This window comes from Sardina pilchardus, chromosome 6 (genome assembly GCF_963854185.1).
Source record: "Sardina pilchardus chromosome 6, fSarPil1.1, whole genome shotgun sequence".
Lineage (NCBI taxonomy): Eukaryota > Metazoa > Chordata > Actinopteri > Clupeiformes > Clupeidae > Sardina > Sardina pilchardus.
In genome coordinates this window covers 23537832-23558748 of record NC_084999.1, presented here as the reverse complement: position 1 = coordinate 23558748, position 20917 = coordinate 23537832, and the positions used below count along the sequence as shown (strand labels likewise).

Here is a 20917-nt window from a genome sequence, read left to right as displayed (position 1 = left end):
TGATAGGCTACCCCTGCATCAAAGGAATTCAAAATAAATCAGAGTTTTCCTTAAGCTTGCATCCAACTTGCTGAACTTGCTCCTGAGCTGCGTTTCCATTCAACTTCATCTTTTCCCCAATTATTTCTACCTGTTTCTGTAAACGCTACCAGGACAAGCCTTACATTTGATCTCAAAGATGTTCAGAGCTCTTCCATTGATTTGAAGCATGTTCATTTTGATTTTGATGGTGAATTATCAAGCACATAAAAATATGCAAATGAGCAGCAAGCACATTGCTGGATGTTTTCCATAGTGGGCAAAATTGGCAAAAGAATTTCACTAGAAGTTCACCACAAACATTTCACTTTTGAAAGGGGGTATATGATTTATCATGATCTATCAATTCCCAAATAAGGACATTCATGTCCCTGCATCAATTTGTTAAATATTGAAATTGAATGGATTACAATGGACCTCACAATAATAACAAATATGCTTAAGCATGGTTTAGTCACACAAACAAAATGCACTTGAAAAACAAATGTCTTCAATACTTTTTTTTTATTTAAAAGAATATTTTACAACTTATCTTTACACTAACCAAATATGCCTGTCAAAGACTGTTCAGAAGCAAAGTCCTCAAAAATGCTTTCAGTTTTTGTTGTTTTTGCTCTATTTGTTAAAGGCCAATTTCATTCATTAAGGAAATAGTGCAGAGTCCTTCAACATTTTTTATTACAGCATAAATAGTTTTTTTTCCTGTTCTTCAAAGACCTGAAGCGTCTGCAGTTCTAATACTGAAATAAATTATGGAGCAATCTTTCTCTTTGTCAACTCAGACGACAAAGAGAGAGAGAGAGAGAGAGAAAGAAAGAGAGAAAGAGAAACAGAAAGACCTCCAATGGCAAAACAATCAAGTAACGGCATTTAAGATCCAGGAGAGCATGGATGTCTGAATTCCGTAGGTCCGTGTGAAGCTCAGGAACAAAGGGCCTGCTTCACACATCACATTCAGAGACTCCCATTGGGTCCATAGAAAAAGTGAGTCTTTCATGAATACTTGCATCAGTCAGAACAGAACTTCACCAAACTTTGTGTTCGTAGCTTTCCAGTAATCGGCCAGATCAGCCCTTATCTCTGGTGTTTGACCACAGGGATGCAACAATAATTTGAAGTTGTAAGAGGGTGGCTCTACGTTGGTTAACTGGTAAGAATGTCTATGCGTTCAATTTCTGTGTCTTTTGTATTCTGTGCAAGTTATTCTGCTACACACTGCAACCTCAATACATCAAAACTGTAATACTGAATAATAATAATAATAATAATAATACTGTCGTGCTAACTGATCCCAACACACACAGAGGTTGATCAGTCTGCCGTGAGGACTCGTCAGGAAGTCACTTAAGAATGCCAGTGACAGCGACAGAGAGCATACGGATGAGGCCTACCCATAACACATAGTGCGTTTCAGCAGGAACATGGCAGGAGGTATTCTCCTGCGACGTCAAGGACAGCTACAGTATGTGAACAAAAAAGAACAATCAAAGCCTGTGCACACCTCATTCTCTCATTTTTCTTCACACACACATGCCCTTAGACCAGGAGAAAGAGAAACTGAAATGAATCTGGGAGCAGCAGCCCAGACCTCTCCCACACACACACACACACACACACACACACACACACACACACACACACACACACACACACACACACACACACACACACACACACACACACACACACACACACACACACACACACACACACACACACACACACACACACACACACACACACACACAAACACTCAACATCTCAACACAGTGTTGAAATGCATCTACATGCACAGAATAAATTGTGAGATCAGATCCCCCCCCCCAAAAAAGCACTGGCACAATTGAAATGATTCAAACAATGCGATGCCAAAGTCAGGAGAAAAGTAAACACAAATTTACATGAATAAGGTTACTGTTCCTGTCCGTTTTTTTCCACTCCAGACAAGCAGGCAGGCTTGTCCGTATTGACGTACTCACTCTCCTTTGCTTGATCAAACTCATGATTATTCCCCTCGGAGATGAGTGTAGTGTAGTGTAGTGTGGTGTATGTAGTTTGTGTGAGTTTTGTTCACCAGCCTTTTCTTCACTATAGATCTCGGGTGAGTGTCCTGCCATTTTCTGTTCTACAAGTCCAAGTTGGGCAAGACAAGTCCACCCAGAGCCCTTCTCCAGTCCAGTCACATCCTAGAAGTTGCTCCTAGCTAAGGATGTTGCCATAATACCCATACTCTAGACTAATGGCATTGCAGATATCCTTCCTTTCTTGCAAGAAGTTCATCCATGTGTTTCAAAGGAGGAGCCAGTTTTTTTTTCTTGATGCAGATATTGTTCCCTTTCTCCAGTCATGCAGGGGATTAGGTTGGTTGGTCACAGTGAAATGCGACACACAATCTCAGTCAGTCTCCCGGCAAGTTTCCATTTGTACCTGCTGGCTGCTTAATAGTGTCTGATTCATCTGTCAGTCGAAGACACGGTGTGTCATGGGAGTTGCGATGAGGTGAAGTGCAATGTTTGATGCAGAAATCTATGGATATTTTAAATCACTTTTAAAATGCACCCACGAGTTTCTCTTCTTTCAGAGGACTCTTATGTCTAATGATAGGCATATATACATTTACTTCTTCACAATGCTTGCTTTAGTGTAATATTTATATTGAGTTAGTGTGTGTGTGTGTGTGTGTGTGTGTGTGTGTGTGTTTGTGCCAGTGTTCAAGAGGTAATGACCTCCTCATTCAAGTGCCTCCATCCCTTCTGTTTCTCAGCAGCTGGAAGATATTCTGTAACAGAAGTTTTGCACACACACACACACACACACACACACACACACACACACAAACAAACACACAGAAAGAGAATGAAGAGGTGTTGTGAAACAACAAACACACAGAAATAGTGGGAAAAGGATGAAGAGAAAGAGGCAGGCAATGCCTTACCTTACTACACATACCATCTCTGCTGCAGTTCTTGTTGTCTTTATCAGTCACCTCCTCCTCCAGCTACAGAGAGAGAGAGAGAGAGAGAGAGAGAGAGAGAGAATATAATTGGCTACATACAACAACACAAATGTAAAAATCGAGCCACTTTCTTCTATAAATTGGCTAGCGATGACAAGAGATGAAAAGGGCTTACCTCTTTCCTCCATCTGAGCTCACAGAAAACTCTCTCAAAACACTCGTGCATGTAGTTGAACTGGGGAAGACACAAAACGCATAATGATCTACATGGTGTATACTACACAATCATCTTCATTTCCTTGCGCTGTGTACAAGTACAGGGCAATACTCATGTAAGCCTACGTGTGTATGTGTGCGCGCACGTGTGTGGCATTAACATGGGTATACCCATGTGTAACTGCAAGTGTGTGTGTGTTTCCTAGTTGAGTTCTGATTGATCTGGCTCAGTTGGATTGGATTTACAGAACATGCATAATCTGATTATCATTTGGGACAGCTGCACAAATGTCATCAGACAAATAGAAGACAAACTTATCTTCCTACTGCAAGTTGAGTGGGATATGACAAACATACACATTTTAAAATAAGGCTGTTGTAAATACATGACAATACAGAGGCAGGCACCAGTGCTGTGCCAACACATATTTTAGGTTGCATGGCTTGCCTGCATTTAGTGAAGTGTTAGCTTTAGGTATTTGAGCGCTTAAAGGTTTGGCGATTTCTTTGCTGTTTTCTCGTTTTACGCTTGCAGGTTTCTCTGCAGAGCTTCCCCTACAGCCATGTATATTTTACAACACTACTCAATCGGTCAGTCTGCCTTTCCATAAGCATGATCGCGAGGCTGTGGTACAAACTAGGGGGAAGCGAGACAGCTATCATTCACCCAAAATGATAAGCATTAAACATAAACATAAATATAAACAACCCGAAATAAGTCAAATAAGCATTACAATGACTGTGAAGCTGATCAGTTTAAGGCAAATTAAAGCTGCCGTCGGCAAGCCTTCAAAATTCCGAGTCTAAAGTCGGAAAATTCAAACTGATACAACTTTCAGGTCCCTCCCCCAACCTCTACCAAGCTCCAAACTGCCCCCCAAACCCCTCCCCCTCTGGAGACGAGGTTGTGTATGTGAGCAGTAGAGTAGCAGCGGTTGGATAGCAGCATGTGCACAAGCTGTGACTGACAGGTAGCGATTCCTCCCCCCTAACGTGATTGCTTAAACAAAATAGGGAGCGCTCGATTTTTGCAAGCACGATTACAGGCTTCAGAGGGAGCTAGAGAATTCGCGATTTTTCCTAAACAGCCTATTAAATATTCTACCTCCAGAATCCCATGACAGTTCAAGCTAATATGACTAAAAAAATGCTGCCGACGGCAGCTTTAAGCTAAACAACTTGCATAGTTCACCTTTAAATGCCTAAGTAATGTACAAGTTAAAGTTACCTTTCCTTGCTCTTGTTTGGTTCAAGTAGAATTTCATTGTCTTCTTATTTGTTCCAAGTTACTTTGAATAAAAGCGTCAGCCAAATTACTATATGTAATAGATGTGACTGTACTGTGATAAACCTTGAGTCTTACATAGGGGGTAAAAAACTTGAGTCTGGTAGAGATCTTGAGTCTTACATAGTGGGTAAAGATCTTGAGTCTTACATATAGGGGGTAAATATCTTGAGTCTTACATATAGGGGGTAAAGATCTTGAGTCTTACATATGGGGTAAAGATCTATAATCTTACATAGGGGGTGGAGATCTAGAGTCTTACATACAGTATGGGGTAAAGATCTAGAATCTTACATAGGGGTGAAGATCTAGAATCTTACATATAGGGGGTGAAGATCTAGAGTCTTACAGAGAGGGTGAAGATCTAGAGTCTTACATACAGTATGGGGTAAAGATCTAGAATCTTACATAGGGGGTGAATATCTAGAGTCTTACATACAGTATGGGGTAAAGATCTAGAATCTTACATAGGGGTGAAGATCTAGAGTCTTACATATGGGGTGAAGATCTAGAGTCTTACAGAGAGGGTGAAGATCTAGAGTCTTACATACAGTATGGGGTAAAGATCTAGAATCTTACATAGGGGGTGAAGATCTAGAGTCTTACATAGGGGGTGAAGACCTTGACCCAGCGTGGCTTCTTCTCTCCCCTGGCGTACTCGAAGCAGAAGGCCATGCCCTCCTCATCCGTGTCCCAGCGCTGCATCTCACTCCACTCAAAGGCAATCACTTGGTTCTGAACGCACACAACACGGAAGGATCATTAGTGTCTCACTCACACATTCCATGCCAAATCTAGCATTCAAACGGCACATCTTGAGTCAAATGCTTGGAATTTTAAAAGGGAATGAATGTAGGAATATATTAAGGAAGTACTGTAGCAGCAGTTGCCCGACCTCCTTTGAATGTTTTCCCCATTTACCTTGTCACACCTGTCAGTAGTAATCTTAACACACCAAAGCTATTGTAATAGCACTTACATTTTCATGATTTAACATTTCTTTATTGCTACGTGAGAGTAAAACCATTGGGCTTAAGCTCCTCTATCCACCTTTTTCATGAATCCCTACTTCCGACCGGTTTTCATCTTCTGTCCATACTGTTTACGTTATAACTCAGTGCAGTCGCAACAGGCTAACTACAGTAGAATGTGCTTCAACTTATTTCTATAAACAATATTGACAATTTTACAGTCAACACTGATATTCTAAATAATATATGACTGACAGAAAAATCTATACGTTTGCTCTTACATGGCTTAGGTCTTAGGATACGCCAAGCACTGTCTGCCACCACATTAAAATCAATTCCTGGATCCAGTGCTTTAGTGTTGCTTTAAGGCACATATTCTCATCACTTTGTACAGCAGCTTATGAAAATAACCAAAAGTGTAAATGTGTCCTGAAAATCAAATGCAACCTGGAGCTGCCCTCTTTGGAGACCTCTAGGGGGCAATATCCTTTATTCCTCCACTTTTGAAACGGCAGACTCACACTCGCATGACATTATGTGTAATATACTTGATGCACGTGGTGAGAACTGAAGTGAAAGTGCTTTCTAATTCTGTATTTAAAAAAAAAACAGATTTTTCGAGCATGGCGAAGGACGCGCCTGTCCAGAGAGAGTCGTCGCGACGGCGGCCATGGCGGCGCCTCACCTCCAGGGCGCCGTCCTCGGTGCAGGCGTGCAGCTTGAAGTGGTGGACGCTGACGGCAGTGACCACGTGGCCTTTGCGCCTCGAGTCGCACGCGCAGTGAGGGAACACAATCTCGTTGTAGCCTTCACACGTGCTCAGCATACTCAAGTACTGATGGGGAAACGACAGAGAAACGTGTCGAGTCAAGAGAAGAGCGCCAAAGAGGGGAAGTGGAAACAGAATGTTATGTTCGTTATGTAATAGAATGTTAACAGTGCGATAATAAATATCGGTAATAAATCAGTAGTCAGTAAAATAGCAATCTCTGTCCTTTTTCATGGAAAGGAATATTGAGCACTTGGAAATTATTCTTGCTCATTTGACCAAGCTAGAAATGAAGGCCTCAGCAGGAAAATCACAAAGGAGGGTGAAGGAATGTTACTACTGTGAAGTGTTGCTCATCTTTAATATCCTGTGCATTTCTCACTCAAGGCCAACAGGTGGCGATAGAGGACTGAATCTACTGAATCGTTTATCTATCCCCTGGAGCACAAGGGACAAACAGACTGCAGAACTACACCTGTTGGCCCTTTAGACTGGGGAGAAAATACATTGAAAAATGAACTGCAAAAATCTAAACACCCACTGCTCAACACAACTTACAATATTCATCTTCTTCTGCTCGGCAAGTTTCTGGAGCTGATAGGACTTCTCCCCCACCTTTATGGATCCCTTCTTGACGTCCTCCATGGCCTTTTTGGGAGAGAGAAGGAGGAGAGAGTGAGTGATGCATGGAATACTGTGAGGAAGACAAGCAGAGAGAAGTTACAGAGAGAGGGTTGGCTAGAAAGAAACAAGCAGAGGCAAATCAAGTCACTTACTTGACTCGGGAGGATAATTTGCAAGGTGTTGTTGGATTTTCAGTTGGATTGTTTGGATATCATGCTACACACAATTGGATTTGCTTTGTAATTGCATAGACTACAACTACGCCTACCAAGTTGAAATCACAGCACCTTTTTCCCTCTCACATAACAAGTACAGAACACAAATGCACAACAAACAAATGCAGGGCATACCGGACCGGACATAATTATTTGACCTGACAGAACAGATTGCCTGCATTTCTGTGATGACACGACTAAAAAATATTTAAGACCCATCCAATCTGAATTTAAAACAATGCAATACTTTTTAAGGCCTTATCTTTAGAAAAAGTGACTTTTACTGTAAGACTTTTTAAGAATCCACAGCCATCCACAGCTCTCTCTCTCTTTCTCTCTCTCTCTCACACAAACACACACACACACACACACACACACACACACACACACACACACATGCACACCTGGTGGAAGCAGTAGGTTATGGCCAGCTGGTTGTCGTTAAGCAGCACCTCTTCCTCTGCACTGAAGAGCCACTTGCGGAGGGTCAGGCAGGTGCCAGGCACCGCAGATGTGTAGTTTTGCACATACAGCTTATGGGGAAACTCATTAGGGGCCAGCTTACGCACTACACAGAGAGAGAGAGAGAGAGAGAGAGAGAGAGAGAGAGAGCGAGAGGGAGAGAGAGAGATGCAATCATGGGGTGACAAGAGAAAGTCAGGTATTGAAGCAAAGATATACAGCAACTAATACTCAGGCCACAACCAAGATAGTTCTGGGGGAGGCACTGTGTGTGTGTGTGTGTGTGTGTGTGTGTGTGTGTGTGTGTGTGTGTGTGTGTGTGTGTGTGTGTGTGTGTGTGTGTGTCTTATACTAATACACTGGTCCCTTACTAGCACAGCCTAATAGCCTATTACAGTCTGAAGCACGATAAGATCAGTCTAAATATTTAATACAATCTAAACATCTTACAACCCAAATTCCAAAAAAGCTGGGACATTTTGTGAAACAGGAATAAAAAAAGAATGTTATGATTTACAAATCATGTCAACACTATACATAATTGACAATTGTTGCTGGCAATGAATTCAAAACTAAAATATATTTTCCCAAACAACAATGAGGCTTCTGTCCTTCAACAGCTGATATGTTGTCTTTGAACTATTTTTAATTAAATTAGTTGAATATTGAACTACAGTACTCTTAATAATCTTAGTTAAATATAGGGTTGACATGATTTGTAGGAATTGTAATAACAAGGGTACAGATTCTTAGCTCTCTAGTTGAAATCTCCACAATACCTCCCACACATACACTCATTACAGAAGAGGGCAAACACACATGCTCCCAACACAGCCTATTGTCTATTACATTCTGTCCACTATGTCTATTATGTGGCATGGCAGATGGCCAAGCCTATACTCTCAACTGACCCAGATGTACAGACACTCAGATGAAAGCTCATGAAGACGTACTTACCAAATGTATGGTTAATCACTTCAAAAAGTGCAAAGTAACTGGCTGTGATGCTATCCATTTTGACTCTCATCACAACAGCCTGAAACACACACACACACACACACACACACACACACACACACACACACACACACACACACACACACACACACACACACAGACTCCATGTAACTATTTTATCACAAAGCACTTGCTATTTTCTGTGTAGCATTGATATTAATTTGTCACAACATGAAAGGCGCCATCAACTATTACAAGGGCCAGTCTACCCAGAGCAACTCGGGTTAAAGTGCCTTGCTCAAGGGCACAATGATGGCCACGAATTGAACCCACAACCTGTTTCTGGCCACTGCATGCTAGCCCTGCTCCTTAACTACCACCACCCCCAACAGACCTACAGTATCTTACCTGATAGACCTGGTCGGTGGTGCTGTTCTTACGGACTCGGACTGTGACTGTCGTTTTGTCCGGCATGGCTATTCTCAGCTCCACATCTGACACGCCATTAAAGTTCTGGAGGCAAGAAGAATCAAGACATAACACTTAACCCTTTCATGCGCAACGTCCACATACGTGGACAGTAACTTTAACTCTGTTTTCTACTTATTTATCATGTTGATATACACCAATCCACTATAGGGCAGTTTTAGTAGGTCCTTGGCAATATATTAACAATATGTATCATCCTATATTTGGAATATTGACTGCTTGATGACATCATCAATTCAACATGAGTGACAGTAATGGCCATATGCTGAATGCTCCAGGCATATCTGTAAAAAGCTAGTACTCAAGAAGGCAAAATCATGTAAAAAAAATATTATGCTGTACAGGAGAGTGTGTTGAACAACTCTATGTTTTCAGAAATTAAATCGGATGTAAAATGGAGTCTGTAGACCCTAAAAAGCAACTGTCCACGTATGTGGACGTTGCGCAACAGGGGAGTTAAATGGCCAAAAATTAGATTTTGTAACTAGGACTTTTTTTTTTTTTTTTTTCAAATATGATTTTAATTGCTTTAAATTACAAAGAAACAAACATTTGGTAAACATATTTATAAATAATGACCTAATTTCATGTGGTAATGCCAAGGTGGTATGGTAATATGGGGGTAGTAGAGGGTTGGGTGGGTAGTAGAGGGGTGGGTATGAGAGTACTAGAGGTGTGGGTGGATTAGTAGTAGAGGGGTGGGTAGTATGGATGTAGTAGAGGGGTGGTTGGGTAGTGGTGGTAGTAGAGGTGGGTAATATGGGGGTAGTAGAGGGGTGGGTGAGGGTCGGTGAGCAATAATGGGGGTAGTAGAGGGGTTGGGCGGGTAGTATGGAGGTAGTAGAGAGGTGGGTGGGTAGTATGGGGGTAGTAGAGGGCTGGGTGGGTAGTATGGAGGAAGTAGAGGGCCATAGTTTCCACATTTTCTGTCATTACATTTTATCCTTTTTTACCCCTTTGTTGCGCACTGTCCACATACGTGGACAATAACATAACTTCTATATAAAAGCATATTTTTAAAAAATTCCAACTGATTTTCAATATTGGGCTCATATAGAGTACTAAAATCAATACTAAAAAAATCTAAACACTTTTTTTCATAATGCGTGCATGAAAGGGTTAAGAGACATAAGTACTTGAGGGTGGAGGTGGGGACTTCTCAGCCTTTTCATATCAGTTTTTCATATCCCTTCATGATGTTTGAGGAACCATCCAGAGGCAATGAGTGAGGGATGTTTAGACGACCACATGTACACAAATTACTAATGTGATACTCCTTCTGAGGGCATTGTGTGAATGAAGTGACACTTCTCCCATTCGACTTTGTGTCAAACCAAAACAACCCAGCCACCCATGCCAATAGCGGAGCGAGTGGGGGGGCAGGGGGGGCGGTCGCTCCGGGCCCACGGGTGCAGGCAGGGGGCCCACCTTTGGCCAAATCTATCTTGCTGAATTGTTGTATTTAACGATGCTTATATGTACTGATTGCTAGATGCTACTAAAGATGCCGCTGGTCCGTAGAGTGCCCTCACAATGGGAGCCCGTCTGTCATGCCCTTAAACACTACATAGCCCGCGACAGGCATTTCCCCTCTCACGCTACACTGGCGTGTTTTAAAAGCGAAACTGATGCACGACCTGTCTGGGTTTTATGAGGTAGCCTAGGCTACAGGTTGCATTTACCGTATTACAGAAAATCAAGTGAGTTAGCAAGATCTATATACCTATTTAGAGTCTGGAGCATACGCGTGGCAACAGCTGTCAGTTCGCATAGTAGGCTGCGCCGATGAACATAAACGGTTAAAAAAAAAGTTCTGATAGCCTGGAAAGCCTCTCTATATCCGCACACGGAACATGTCAATGTCAATGTTGTTGTAAACACACGAAATAGGTAGGCTAAAACTTCAATAGAGACAAGAAGATCGGCTGTTGGCAGGAGATTGCCTAGGCCTACCTGTAACTCCTCAAATTATGCCCATTTTATTTAGGCTAATTAGGCTCTGCATACGTGCGTTTAATTGTGAGACATGCGTTTCATTTGGAACGGAGCGGCATGCCATCAAAAGCAGAACATTTTTGGTTTGTTTTGGGGTCTAATTTACTCTTACACTGTTTGATTATATTGCTTAATGTTTGGACTGATGGCCAATGCAATAAGAGGGTATTTGATGGTTCACTACTTATGTTTCATGTAGTTGAAACACTGTCGGGATTTCCACCGCTGTTTACGCACAAGGCAGTCAATTCATTCAACGTGCGCTGTGTTGGTTAAGTTATTGCGCAGCCAATAAATACAAATCCCGGCCATAACTTGAGATACCGTACGGTATGGCTACCTCTGTCACCAACACTTAGTGTCAGTGGAGTTCCTGCCTCGGTGTATTGCCTAATCTTGTAAAAACAACAACAACAACAAAAACAATAAGCCTAAACGGGCAAGCGTAGTGAAATTCAACTGTGAGAGTTTTGACCGGTAGTTTAGCCTACACAAACAATCTTGAATCGACATGAAAGAAAACAACATGCCCCAGCCAATAAGCACAACATGGAATGGCTTAAATAAAAACATGATGTTGGGATAAACACCGAGTAGCTGGCAGGCGTAGCCTACCTGCAGGTGTACGGCCGTACGCATTGCGCATTGCTCAACAACGAGAGAAAATGTCCCGTGTGCGCGTGTGTGTGTATTCATAAAAAATTGGCCTACCATAATGCAGCACAGTATCCCATTAACTGCATGACATAGGCTACAATTTTCTGCAAAGTTAGTGAACACGTTAGGCTATCAAAGTCAGAAGTAGGCTAGCCTAGGTCTATTAGGAATGAGCGAGCACGTGACAATTTGGGAGGGGGCTGAGCCTATCCTCCATCTTGGAAGGGTGTATCATTGGTTGCCAGGGGCAACGCCTTCCGAAGAGTCGCGTTTAGAGACTCATCAAAACTGTGGTCTAGATTCTTGTCTACAAGGACCGTACAAGGACAAGCTTATACCAAGCGCAAAGCAGCGATATTTGGAGAAGCTCTCCAGCATCCAAAGTTACTACACTATGCAAGAGTTCAAAAGCCACAAGTCGTTAGAAAGTTATGAGACTTTCTGCTGTGGTTGGGTGCAGGATCTACAAGCCTCGAGGGGCCGGATTCACGAAGCCTTTTTAAGACAAAAATACTTCCTAAGTGGTGCTTTCTTCTTATCTTTTGTCTTAGGAGCAAATTTAAGAAGATTTGATATTCATGAATAAAGACTTAAGAACAAATGGTATTCTTGAAAACAAAGATCTTAAATGTAGGTTTAATTTTCCTCGCAACTTTAAGACAACCCCGCACCTGTCTTAAAAACGTTACAGTGTAAAGTCGGGCCTAAATATAAACACATTTACCAGTTTTAGACAGCTCGTTTGAAATATCAGCCTTTATTATGTGTACTCACGATATATGAGCCAAACATTTATTGCTAATTTTAGCTTGCTGCTATTGTTTTCGGTAGCTCAGTCCTCTGAAAACTCGCATAGCTGCTAGACCGAAGGGTTCCTGCCAGCATTCGGCGCACGTCGACGTCAGCGTAGAACACGTTTCATTTCTTAAATATCTAAAGTCCATGGAAATGGCAGCATTATCTAGTAAAAACGGCAAATTCCAAGAAAGAAAAGCGTTTCAAAGTTAAGATAACCGGGAGTGCCTGAAGGCATGACTTTTCCTCTTAGCAACGGTTGCCACTTGTAAACAAAACTCTACCGTATGATCGCTTTTAGTGTACGAATGGTGCAAGGCACTTATCTAGCTAAGTTCTTAAGTGGGAAAACAAAGAAGAGGTACGGGGGCAGTTCTTCACACAGCAGTGATTTCCAATCATTGTCAAGTTGTGCGGAATTAGAACCTACCGGGTTAACAACACACCTTAAACAATTCTTTGCCGCCTGGTATCAGGACCACCCTTCCAACCAGGGGAGGAGCTCCGTTTGGAGGAGCTCAGCTCACGGCTGTGACGACACATTCTCATTCCTAATATGCACATAATTTGTTTGAGCAGCAGAGAGACAATAGGTTACGCACGCACGCAGGCTCGCAAGACTAGGCCTATTTTTGTTGCTTTTTACGCGGCGATAGGCCTATTTGCTGTTTTATCGCCATAAACTGTTAAGCTAATTTACTAACTTAAGACTCATCATGGATGTAAACAACGAAAACAGAAAGGATGGAGGCAGCAAAGCTAGAGGCGTTATTTCAGATGGGCAAGAACAAGGTAGGGAATGGGTGTGCTTGTCAGAAAGCTACGTTAGTATAGTAGTACTCTAAGGCTACTTTTTAACGGACCATGCACGAACCTAACCGTGGAAAGGACAAATATTGTCAGCGCTTTGAAAGTCTTGTTGCGCGCGCGCGCACGCACGCACGCACGCAGGGGGAGGGGCCCACTATAGGTCTTCGCCCCGTCTAGAGTGAACCATTAGCTCCGCCCCTGACCCATGCCCTTATTTTATTTGCCTCCATCTCATCATCAGAGCGAGCAAGACACCAGCTTACGGTGTTCATTTTAGGACATCCTCAGACTCAGGTGTCAGACTCAGAAAAACCTCTGTCATCCTCAGATAAAACTGCCTCAGCGTCAGAAAAACCTCTCTCATCCTCAGACAAAACTTTCTCAGCGTCGGAAAAAACTTTGTCATTCTCAGACAAAAGCTTGTCAGAAAAACCTCTCTCATCGTCAGACAAAACTTTCTCAGCGTCGGAAAAAACTTTGTCATCCTCAGACAAAACCGTGTCAGAAAAACCTCTCTCATCGTCAGACAAAACTTTCTCAGCGTCGGAAAAAACTTTGTCATCCTCAGACAAAACCGTGTCAGAAAAACCTCTCTCATCGTCAGACAAAACTTTCTCAGCGTCGGAAAAAACTTTGTCATCCTCAGACAAAACCGTGTCAGAAAAACCTCTCTCATCCTCAGACAAAACTTTCTCAGCGTCAGAAAAAACTCATCCTCAGACAAACTGACAAACATACCAACATAATTGTGATTACAGTATTTCTGTCTAAAATCATGCATGATAATAATGAATCATTCCATAGGGCACGGAATGAATAATTTAATTGGTCTGTGAACCGAGCTAACTAGCTAGCGGACGCTAGCTTAAAAAGCAATGGAAGTGAATGGCAGTAACCATGACAAATAGCTATGCGCTGCCAGGTCACTAACAGTTGAAAGACTCCGCTTAAACTGTATACCGTTGCAAGTTCACTTGAGTATAAACTACCCACTTTAACTAATGTCACTAATCTTATTCAGGTAGTTGTCATTTCAAAGAAATGACACAGCTCCGTTTAAAATGTTACCTAGCTAGGCGGCTAGCTAGCTAGCCAGCAACCAGACAGCTAGCCCCTCAATGGGAGTACGCCCTCGCTGCATTAATATCAATGGGATAGCAGCTACTTGTGGAATGTTATCAATAAATTGGTCATTATGGCTTTCTGGATTTGTTGACGGTATTTTGGAATATTTTGTCATAATCTGTAAGTCTTCCCGATCATTTCAAGCCTAATAGTGTATTTTTTAGTGTATGGATTTGTTAAGAAAATAACTTAATATCAGACCATGCTGCTGTTGGTTGCTGTCTGGTTGCTGGCTAGCTAGCTAAGGTAACATTTTAAACGGAGCTGTCATTCTTTGAAATGACAACTACCTGAATAACATTAGTGACATTAGGTAAAGTGGGTAGTTTATACTCAAGTGAACTAGCAACGGTATATACAGTTTAAGCGGAGTCTTTCAACTGTTAGTGACCTAGCAGCGCATAGCTATATTGTCATGGTTACTGCCATTCACTTCCATTGCTTTTTAAGCTAGCGTCCGCTAGCTAGTTAGCTCGGTTCACAGACTAATTAAATTATTCATTCCGTGCCCTATGGAATGATTCATTGGTAGGCCTATCATGCATGATTTTAGACAGAAATACTGTAATCTCAATTATGTTTGTATGTTTTGTCAGTTTTGTCTGAGGATGAGAGAGTTTTTTCTGACGCTGAGAAAGTTCTGTCTGAGGATGAGAGAGGTTAATTCCTGACATGGTTCTGTCTGAGGATGACAAAGTTTTTTCCGACGCTGAGAAAGTTTTGTCTGACGATGAGAGAGGTTTTTCTGACACGGTTTTGTCGGAGAATGACAAAGTTTTTTCCGACGCTGAGAAAGTTTTGTCTGACGATGAGAGAGGTTTTTCTGACACGGTTTTGTTTGAGAATGACAGAGATTTTTCCGACGCTGAGAAAGTTTTGTCTGAGGATGAGAGAGGTTTTTCTGACACGGTTGTCTGAGGATGACAGTTTTTTTTTTGACGCTGAGAAAGTTTTGTCTGAGGATGAGAGAGGTTTTTCTGACAGAGGTTTTTCTGACGCAATTTTGTCTGAGGATGAGAGAGGTTTTTCTGACGCTGACACAGTTTTGTCTGAGGATGACAATGTTTTTCTGACGCTGAGGCAGTTTTGTCTGAAGATGACGGTAGTTTTCCTGAGTCTGACACCTGAGTCTGAGGATGACAAGGTTTTTTCTGACGCTGACACAGTTTTGCCTGAAGATGACAGAGGTTTTTCTGACGCTGAGGCAGTTTTGTCTGAGGATGACGGATGTTTTTCTGAGTCTGACACCTGAGTCTGAGGATGTCCTAAAATGTACACCGTACCAGCTATTCTCTGTGCCCTTGGCTCCTTGCTCAACTGTATTGAATTGGTCATTGACACCAGTGGTAACTTGAAACCTGAAACGTGCAGCAGGAGCGAGATCACGTTGAAGTGAGCCTGACCTCAGGCATATGAATGTCATATGACAGAGACATGTATGCATTACACCATGTCAATGTGCTTGACCAGCCATCTTATGATACTCTTATGATTAAAATGTCTCTAAATAATGTATACATACATAATGATAATAGCCATGGTCTTTTCATGCTTTTGAAGGCGTTTTAATATGAACATGAGGTAATAATAATAATAATAATAATAATAGTAATGTCATCAGAAAACAGAAAAGGGAAATACAGAAGATAAAGGGGAAGGATGATGGATGACCCATTAATATGAAGAACCAACTCAACCAGGACAAATACCAATACACTTACCTCATCTGATTCAGACAGGAACTCTTGCATTATGTCACTTTCTCCAAGCACCCTTATAGAACAGACTGCAAATAAGACACAGGCGGAAAAAGAGAGAATGTTTAGAAAGGTTCATAATCTTCCAGGGGCCCATCATCAAGACACATTTGTGTGAACTCACTTTTCCGCAATGAATTACCTGGCCATGGACATCACCAGCACAGAATGTTTTAATGTTATAAATAATTGCCACAACAACTTGCATTTGCATAGCGCTTCACCAAGGCACCCAAAGCTTTCCCTTTGTGTCCTCTCCCTCCACCCTTTAGCTGACCCACCGTTTGCTGTCTGTCTTTGTGCTCCGTGTCGTGCCATTCACCTAGGAACTGACCCTGGTTGGACCCGCGTCCAACTCACCTGTCACTTGGGTCGCCGTGCTGAGTCGGACAACCCAAGATAATCCTTTCAAAACAAACAGCGACCCAAGATGAATCCTGGGCGAACACCTGGCTTGAAAGGGGTACGATTCTAAAGGCCTTTGCACAGAGGTGTCAACATACTGTAGGTCTGGCACACTTCTCTTTCAATGTCTGATTACATTACATTACATTGTTTCCAATAAAAACTCACACACCACCATCAAACCTCTCAGCTGCCACCTTGTAGATTACAAGTTAGTTCTATTTTGGTCAGCACTGCTCAATCCATTGTTTATCGAATGCTATCTATGCTATCTTTCCAGCAGTAAAAATAATCCCTGCTGCAAGCGCATTGTTCTAAAGCGTTGTTCTCATGTTTCTTAATTAGTCATTAATTAGAGTGATAACAGCTATTTTTTTCATTTGATAACTCATCAACTCGTGTGCTTGGCAGGATAATGCTCACTGCATTGGGTATCAGCTAGGAACACGATTTGTGTCGTGTCTGGCGCCACGATGTGCCAGGTGGAAGATAAGTGTCGGCATGTATCGGCACACTTGTATTGGCAGCTATGTGCGGAAGATCTAAGTCTGTGTATGAGCTTATCTACCCGTAATTTCCCGACTATTAGCCGCGGCTTATACATTGATTTTGCTAAATTTCTTCAGCTATGAGGTTAACTTGCATAAAACACTGTCCTGTGGCTTATACACAATGTGCCTTATATGCGGGAAATTACTGTATCCTCCCCACACCTTTCTCCAGGTACTCCTCTAGGCCTCTGCGACGTGCGTCCAGTTGCTGCTCGGACAGGGAGAACGGCCACTTTCCCGGCAGTTTGGAGAAGTTGTAGGTGCTGAACTCCCTCTTTAAGTTCTGGTGCAGGATGGCAAACTCCCGATATCGCTTGGAGCATAGCTGCCTGCCTGCCATGTACACATTGTATACCTGAAGAAAAACAGGCAGTTTATAAATGCTACAACTGTGAATAATAACAATGATAATGATAATACACAGTTAATTTCTTATAATTATTACAATACCGCTCTGAAAAACATTAAGAGACCACTGCACATTTCTGTGACATTCAAATGAGTTGATGTCATATTCAAAATGAATACTGCCAAAGATGTATGTTCAGATCAGCTCGGAAAACAAATACAAGAAAGATAGAAATAAGTTACAAAAACTGCTAGCTATGGTTGAGCAAGAAGGATAATTTATTAGGTGAGTGATTCTATTTGCAGTGTTAATGTAGTGATAAAATACCTTGGCTATTTGTAATGACAGTGAGATTTGCCTCGTGTTGTTGCAAGGGATGCCGCTGTGGTTGGAAAGCATGATTGCGACGTCAAGTCGGGTACCTTGGGGCAAAAGAGTTCTGTACGAGTCTCCGAGCATAAATCATGACTTATTCCCTCTATGGGAGGTCCGAATTTCTGAATATCCAAATATCCGATGTGAAAAAAAATGCGGCAGAAGATGCAACTGCACATTTGAAAATGACCAACTAACTCATTCTTATGTCACTCAGCAACCGTAGGATGACATCAGAAAAATATGCAGTGGTCTCTTAATTTTTCCAGCCCTGTTTGTAACTAATCTGACCCCCTTAAAGTTCCTGTCCTTGATTATAATACTACTAATAATACATTTCTTCATATATAACTACCTTTAAGCATACTAAAAAAATAGTCTGAGGTGGCATGTTTGCGTATCAATTCTTTATCAATATGTATGTTGGTGTGTCTCTTTCCTGTAAGTGCATAAGTGAAATTCTCCTTCATACAATAAGAAACACCCACCACAAACTTCTCTGAGTTCTGCTCTACATGCTTGTAGGTGGGTATGGAGATGGGCACTGCCTGCTTGTCACTGTAGTCATAGCAACACGCTGTGGGGCCTTCGTCGGCCGCCTCAAGGCTGTCCGTCTCGGCCTGGGGCACCGACAGCACGGCAAGCACCAGTTCCCGCTCCCCTGCCCGGATCAGGTCCACCACCTGCTTGTGTGTCGCTCCCTCCACGTTCACCCCATTGCTGCCAGACAAGAGATGCAGGAGAGAGAGACCTGTGAAGCAGCTTCTTCTGTTTATTAAGCCTATTTGTTCATTTGTTTGTTCATGTCTGTCTGTGCTAGTTTCGGGTGCGCTGGCGAATGATGTCGCTCTGCCCAGCATCTTCACTTTTATTTGCTTTAATTTCTTTATTCTAATTGTTATGCTTGTTATGTCATAACGGTACCATGATATAACTCATTCATATTGTTATCATCACTGTGTGATGTCATGTGTGTTTTATGTTGGCCTATCACCACGCTGATAGCCTAGTAACGGGTGTGCTGGCGTCTTTCGCAACTCTGTCTGGCATGCTGTTTGTATGCGCTTTGAGGCACACTCTGTTGCATGAGAAAATATGGTATATAAATAAACATTTACTTACTTACATTAAACATGTTACAATACACGTTAGTGTCATAAGTACAGTGACCATATCTATGACACTATCAGGCATACATGACATTTGAAATTACCATTCATCACCTTGGCGATGAGATCTCTTTTAGCAATTGACATAACAGAGACAGTCAGTTCTCCATAGCAACACATCTCACCATCACTGGAGTGTTTCTATGCATACCAACAGAGAGTGTGTGTGAGTGACAAGGAGTGGAAGCCAAGGCATGCAATTTTACACTAGCCTACATTTTACAACTAAATGCTTCCATTACAGTTATCAACCAATTACAGTAGGTAAACATATGTCACAACTGTATAATGCCAGAGTGGTAGTGCCAGTACTGGCAGTGAGAGAACATTGGCAATAGAACTACCGATGATCCTGGGTCAGTCTATGGCCCCGCTTCAACCCTCTCGGTAGCAAATGGTGCATGTCAACAATTCTTCAGAGACTGAGGTTCCAACGTGCACATTCAGCTAACATTATAATCCACAGCAATCCCAAAAGGCATTATATGCTATATTCTAAACCTGAATATGCCACTGGAATACGACTTACCACACTTGGTCAGCAAAGATACTGTTATTCTACTCTACGGCTCGACTTCATCTGGCAATAGTAGCCTAAATGTTGAAATATTAACATCAACATCAACAAGCAAGCAGGGTGGTCAACCATCCAGCTAGCTGTCACAGTGGCGTCGTAACGTGCTATCAGGAACGCAACAAACTTAAGTCAATGCCAGTGCAACAACTTTGGTTAACGATCATGCAGAATGAGAACCGTTGGCTACATGAGTCACTGTCACTCAACCCCTAGCCAACTGATTGACCTATTGTAGGTGTTTGGCTCATTTAAGCTAGCTAGCAATATGTTTTATTAGGATGATGAGCTACACGTCAGGCTCACACTGCCTTATAAACTGGGTCTGACTGATTTGTTTGACAAGTTTGACAGACGTAGTCAGTGTGAAGTGTTTCCAAGTCATCACAGGGTAGTGGGGAGCACAACGTGGGTTATGGATCTCATACTACTAGCCTATAATATGTTACGGTATAAACTTAATCTAGCTAACATTAGGTTAGCCGGACAACTTACACCTCGAGAATGCGGTCACCCTTTGAGATACCCGCTCTATCTGCCGCACCTCCAGGCAAAACAGCGCTGACATGCTGGAGAGGAGCGTACAATTCCCCATGTATGCTTCGGAGCTGTCCTCCCTCGCTGACTTGTCCTCGCACATTAAAGCCATAGCCCGAATCTGACTTCACAATCCGGACCAGCCGAGGGCCTGTAGTTACAGTGGTGGCTGCGGGTCCGCTCCCGTTACCGGCTGCAGAACTGACGCTAGTCCCATTACGAGAGGACGAATGCTGCAGTGATGGGACAGCAGAATTAATTCCATATTCTTCCGCAACATCCGCCATTTTTTAAAAAACAAATCTCCTTTTCTCCACCGTCGTTACTCTCTTCTGCGATACATTAGCGAGGGTTAATTTGTCTCATCGGCTAGCTTGCTAGCAGAGAATCCGTACAGTAGCAGATATGTTCGAGACCGCCCGTCTCGGAGTAACCATCATGACATAACAAATAAAAGCATCATGGGAATTGTAGTGTAGCTATATGGTCGTGTAGTAGCCTAGGCACAATCAGGATAAGCTATTACATATTTAATTGACTTCAACTTGAACAAATACTTGTTTGATTGCATTTGAGACAAGCTAAGCTATAGCCTAACCCCAAATCAGAATAAAATAGAATGTGATATCATTCAAATCTCGTAAACAAATATTTTGTTGCAAAAAAGTAGGACATAGGGTAGGCTACACATCAAAGAAAATGACAAATTTGTCTAGGCCCTATTTCAAGGAAGATGTGTTCGTTTTGAATGTGAAGCCAGTCTCAAAATGGTTGGGACAGGCATGTTTACCACTGTGTTGCTTAATCATTTAACAACATTCTGTAGCCTACCTTT

At 42.2% G+C, this 20917-nt stretch overlaps 1 protein-coding gene across 3 annotated transcripts; it reads right to left on the bottom strand.

Moving 5' to 3' along the window:
- Nucleotides 1-541: 541 nt before the first annotated feature.
- On the bottom strand, nucleotides 542-20484 carry snx27b (sorting nexin 27b). Of its 3 annotated transcripts, none has more exons than XM_062539142.1 (13): nucleotides 20041-20484; nucleotides 18291-18522; nucleotides 17241-17433; nucleotides 16087-16151; nucleotides 8903-9007; nucleotides 8495-8573; nucleotides 7480-7643; nucleotides 6795-6884; nucleotides 6153-6302; nucleotides 5103-5231; nucleotides 3171-3230; nucleotides 2975-3037; nucleotides 542-2818 (listed from the first exon to the last, which is right to left on the bottom strand). In XM_062539142.1, the coding sequence occupies exons 1-13, from the start codon at nucleotides 20367-20369 to the stop codon at nucleotides 2774-2776; spliced, it is 1704 nt and encodes a 567-aa protein (XP_062395126.1). In that variant the 5' UTR covers nucleotides 20370-20484; the 3' UTR covers nucleotides 542-2773. The 3 variants fall into 3 exon arrangements, 2 of the variants coding, with proteins under 2 accessions (XP_062395126.1, XP_062395125.1); XM_062539141.1 differs by having other exon boundaries at nucleotides 2989-3037; XR_009939686.1 differs by lacking the exon at nucleotides 542-2818 and adding an exon at nucleotides 4440-4500 and having other exon boundaries at nucleotides 2990-3037.
- Between the last annotated feature and the right edge of the window lie 433 nt (nucleotides 20485-20917).

Coding starts and splice junctions, on each gene's coding strand:
- snx27b (XM_062539141.1), bottom strand. CDS start 20,369: ATGGCGGATGTTGCGGAAGAATATGGAATTAATTCTGCTGTCCCATCA. Junction 3,231..5,102: donor TCAAGGTCTTCACCCCCTAT/GTAAGACTCTAG, acceptor TGTCTTCCCCAG/TTCAACTACATGCACGAGTG. Junction 2,819..2,988: donor CAAGAACTGCAGCAGAGATG/GTATGTGTAGTA, acceptor CTTCTGTTACAG/AATATCTTCCAGCTGCTGAG.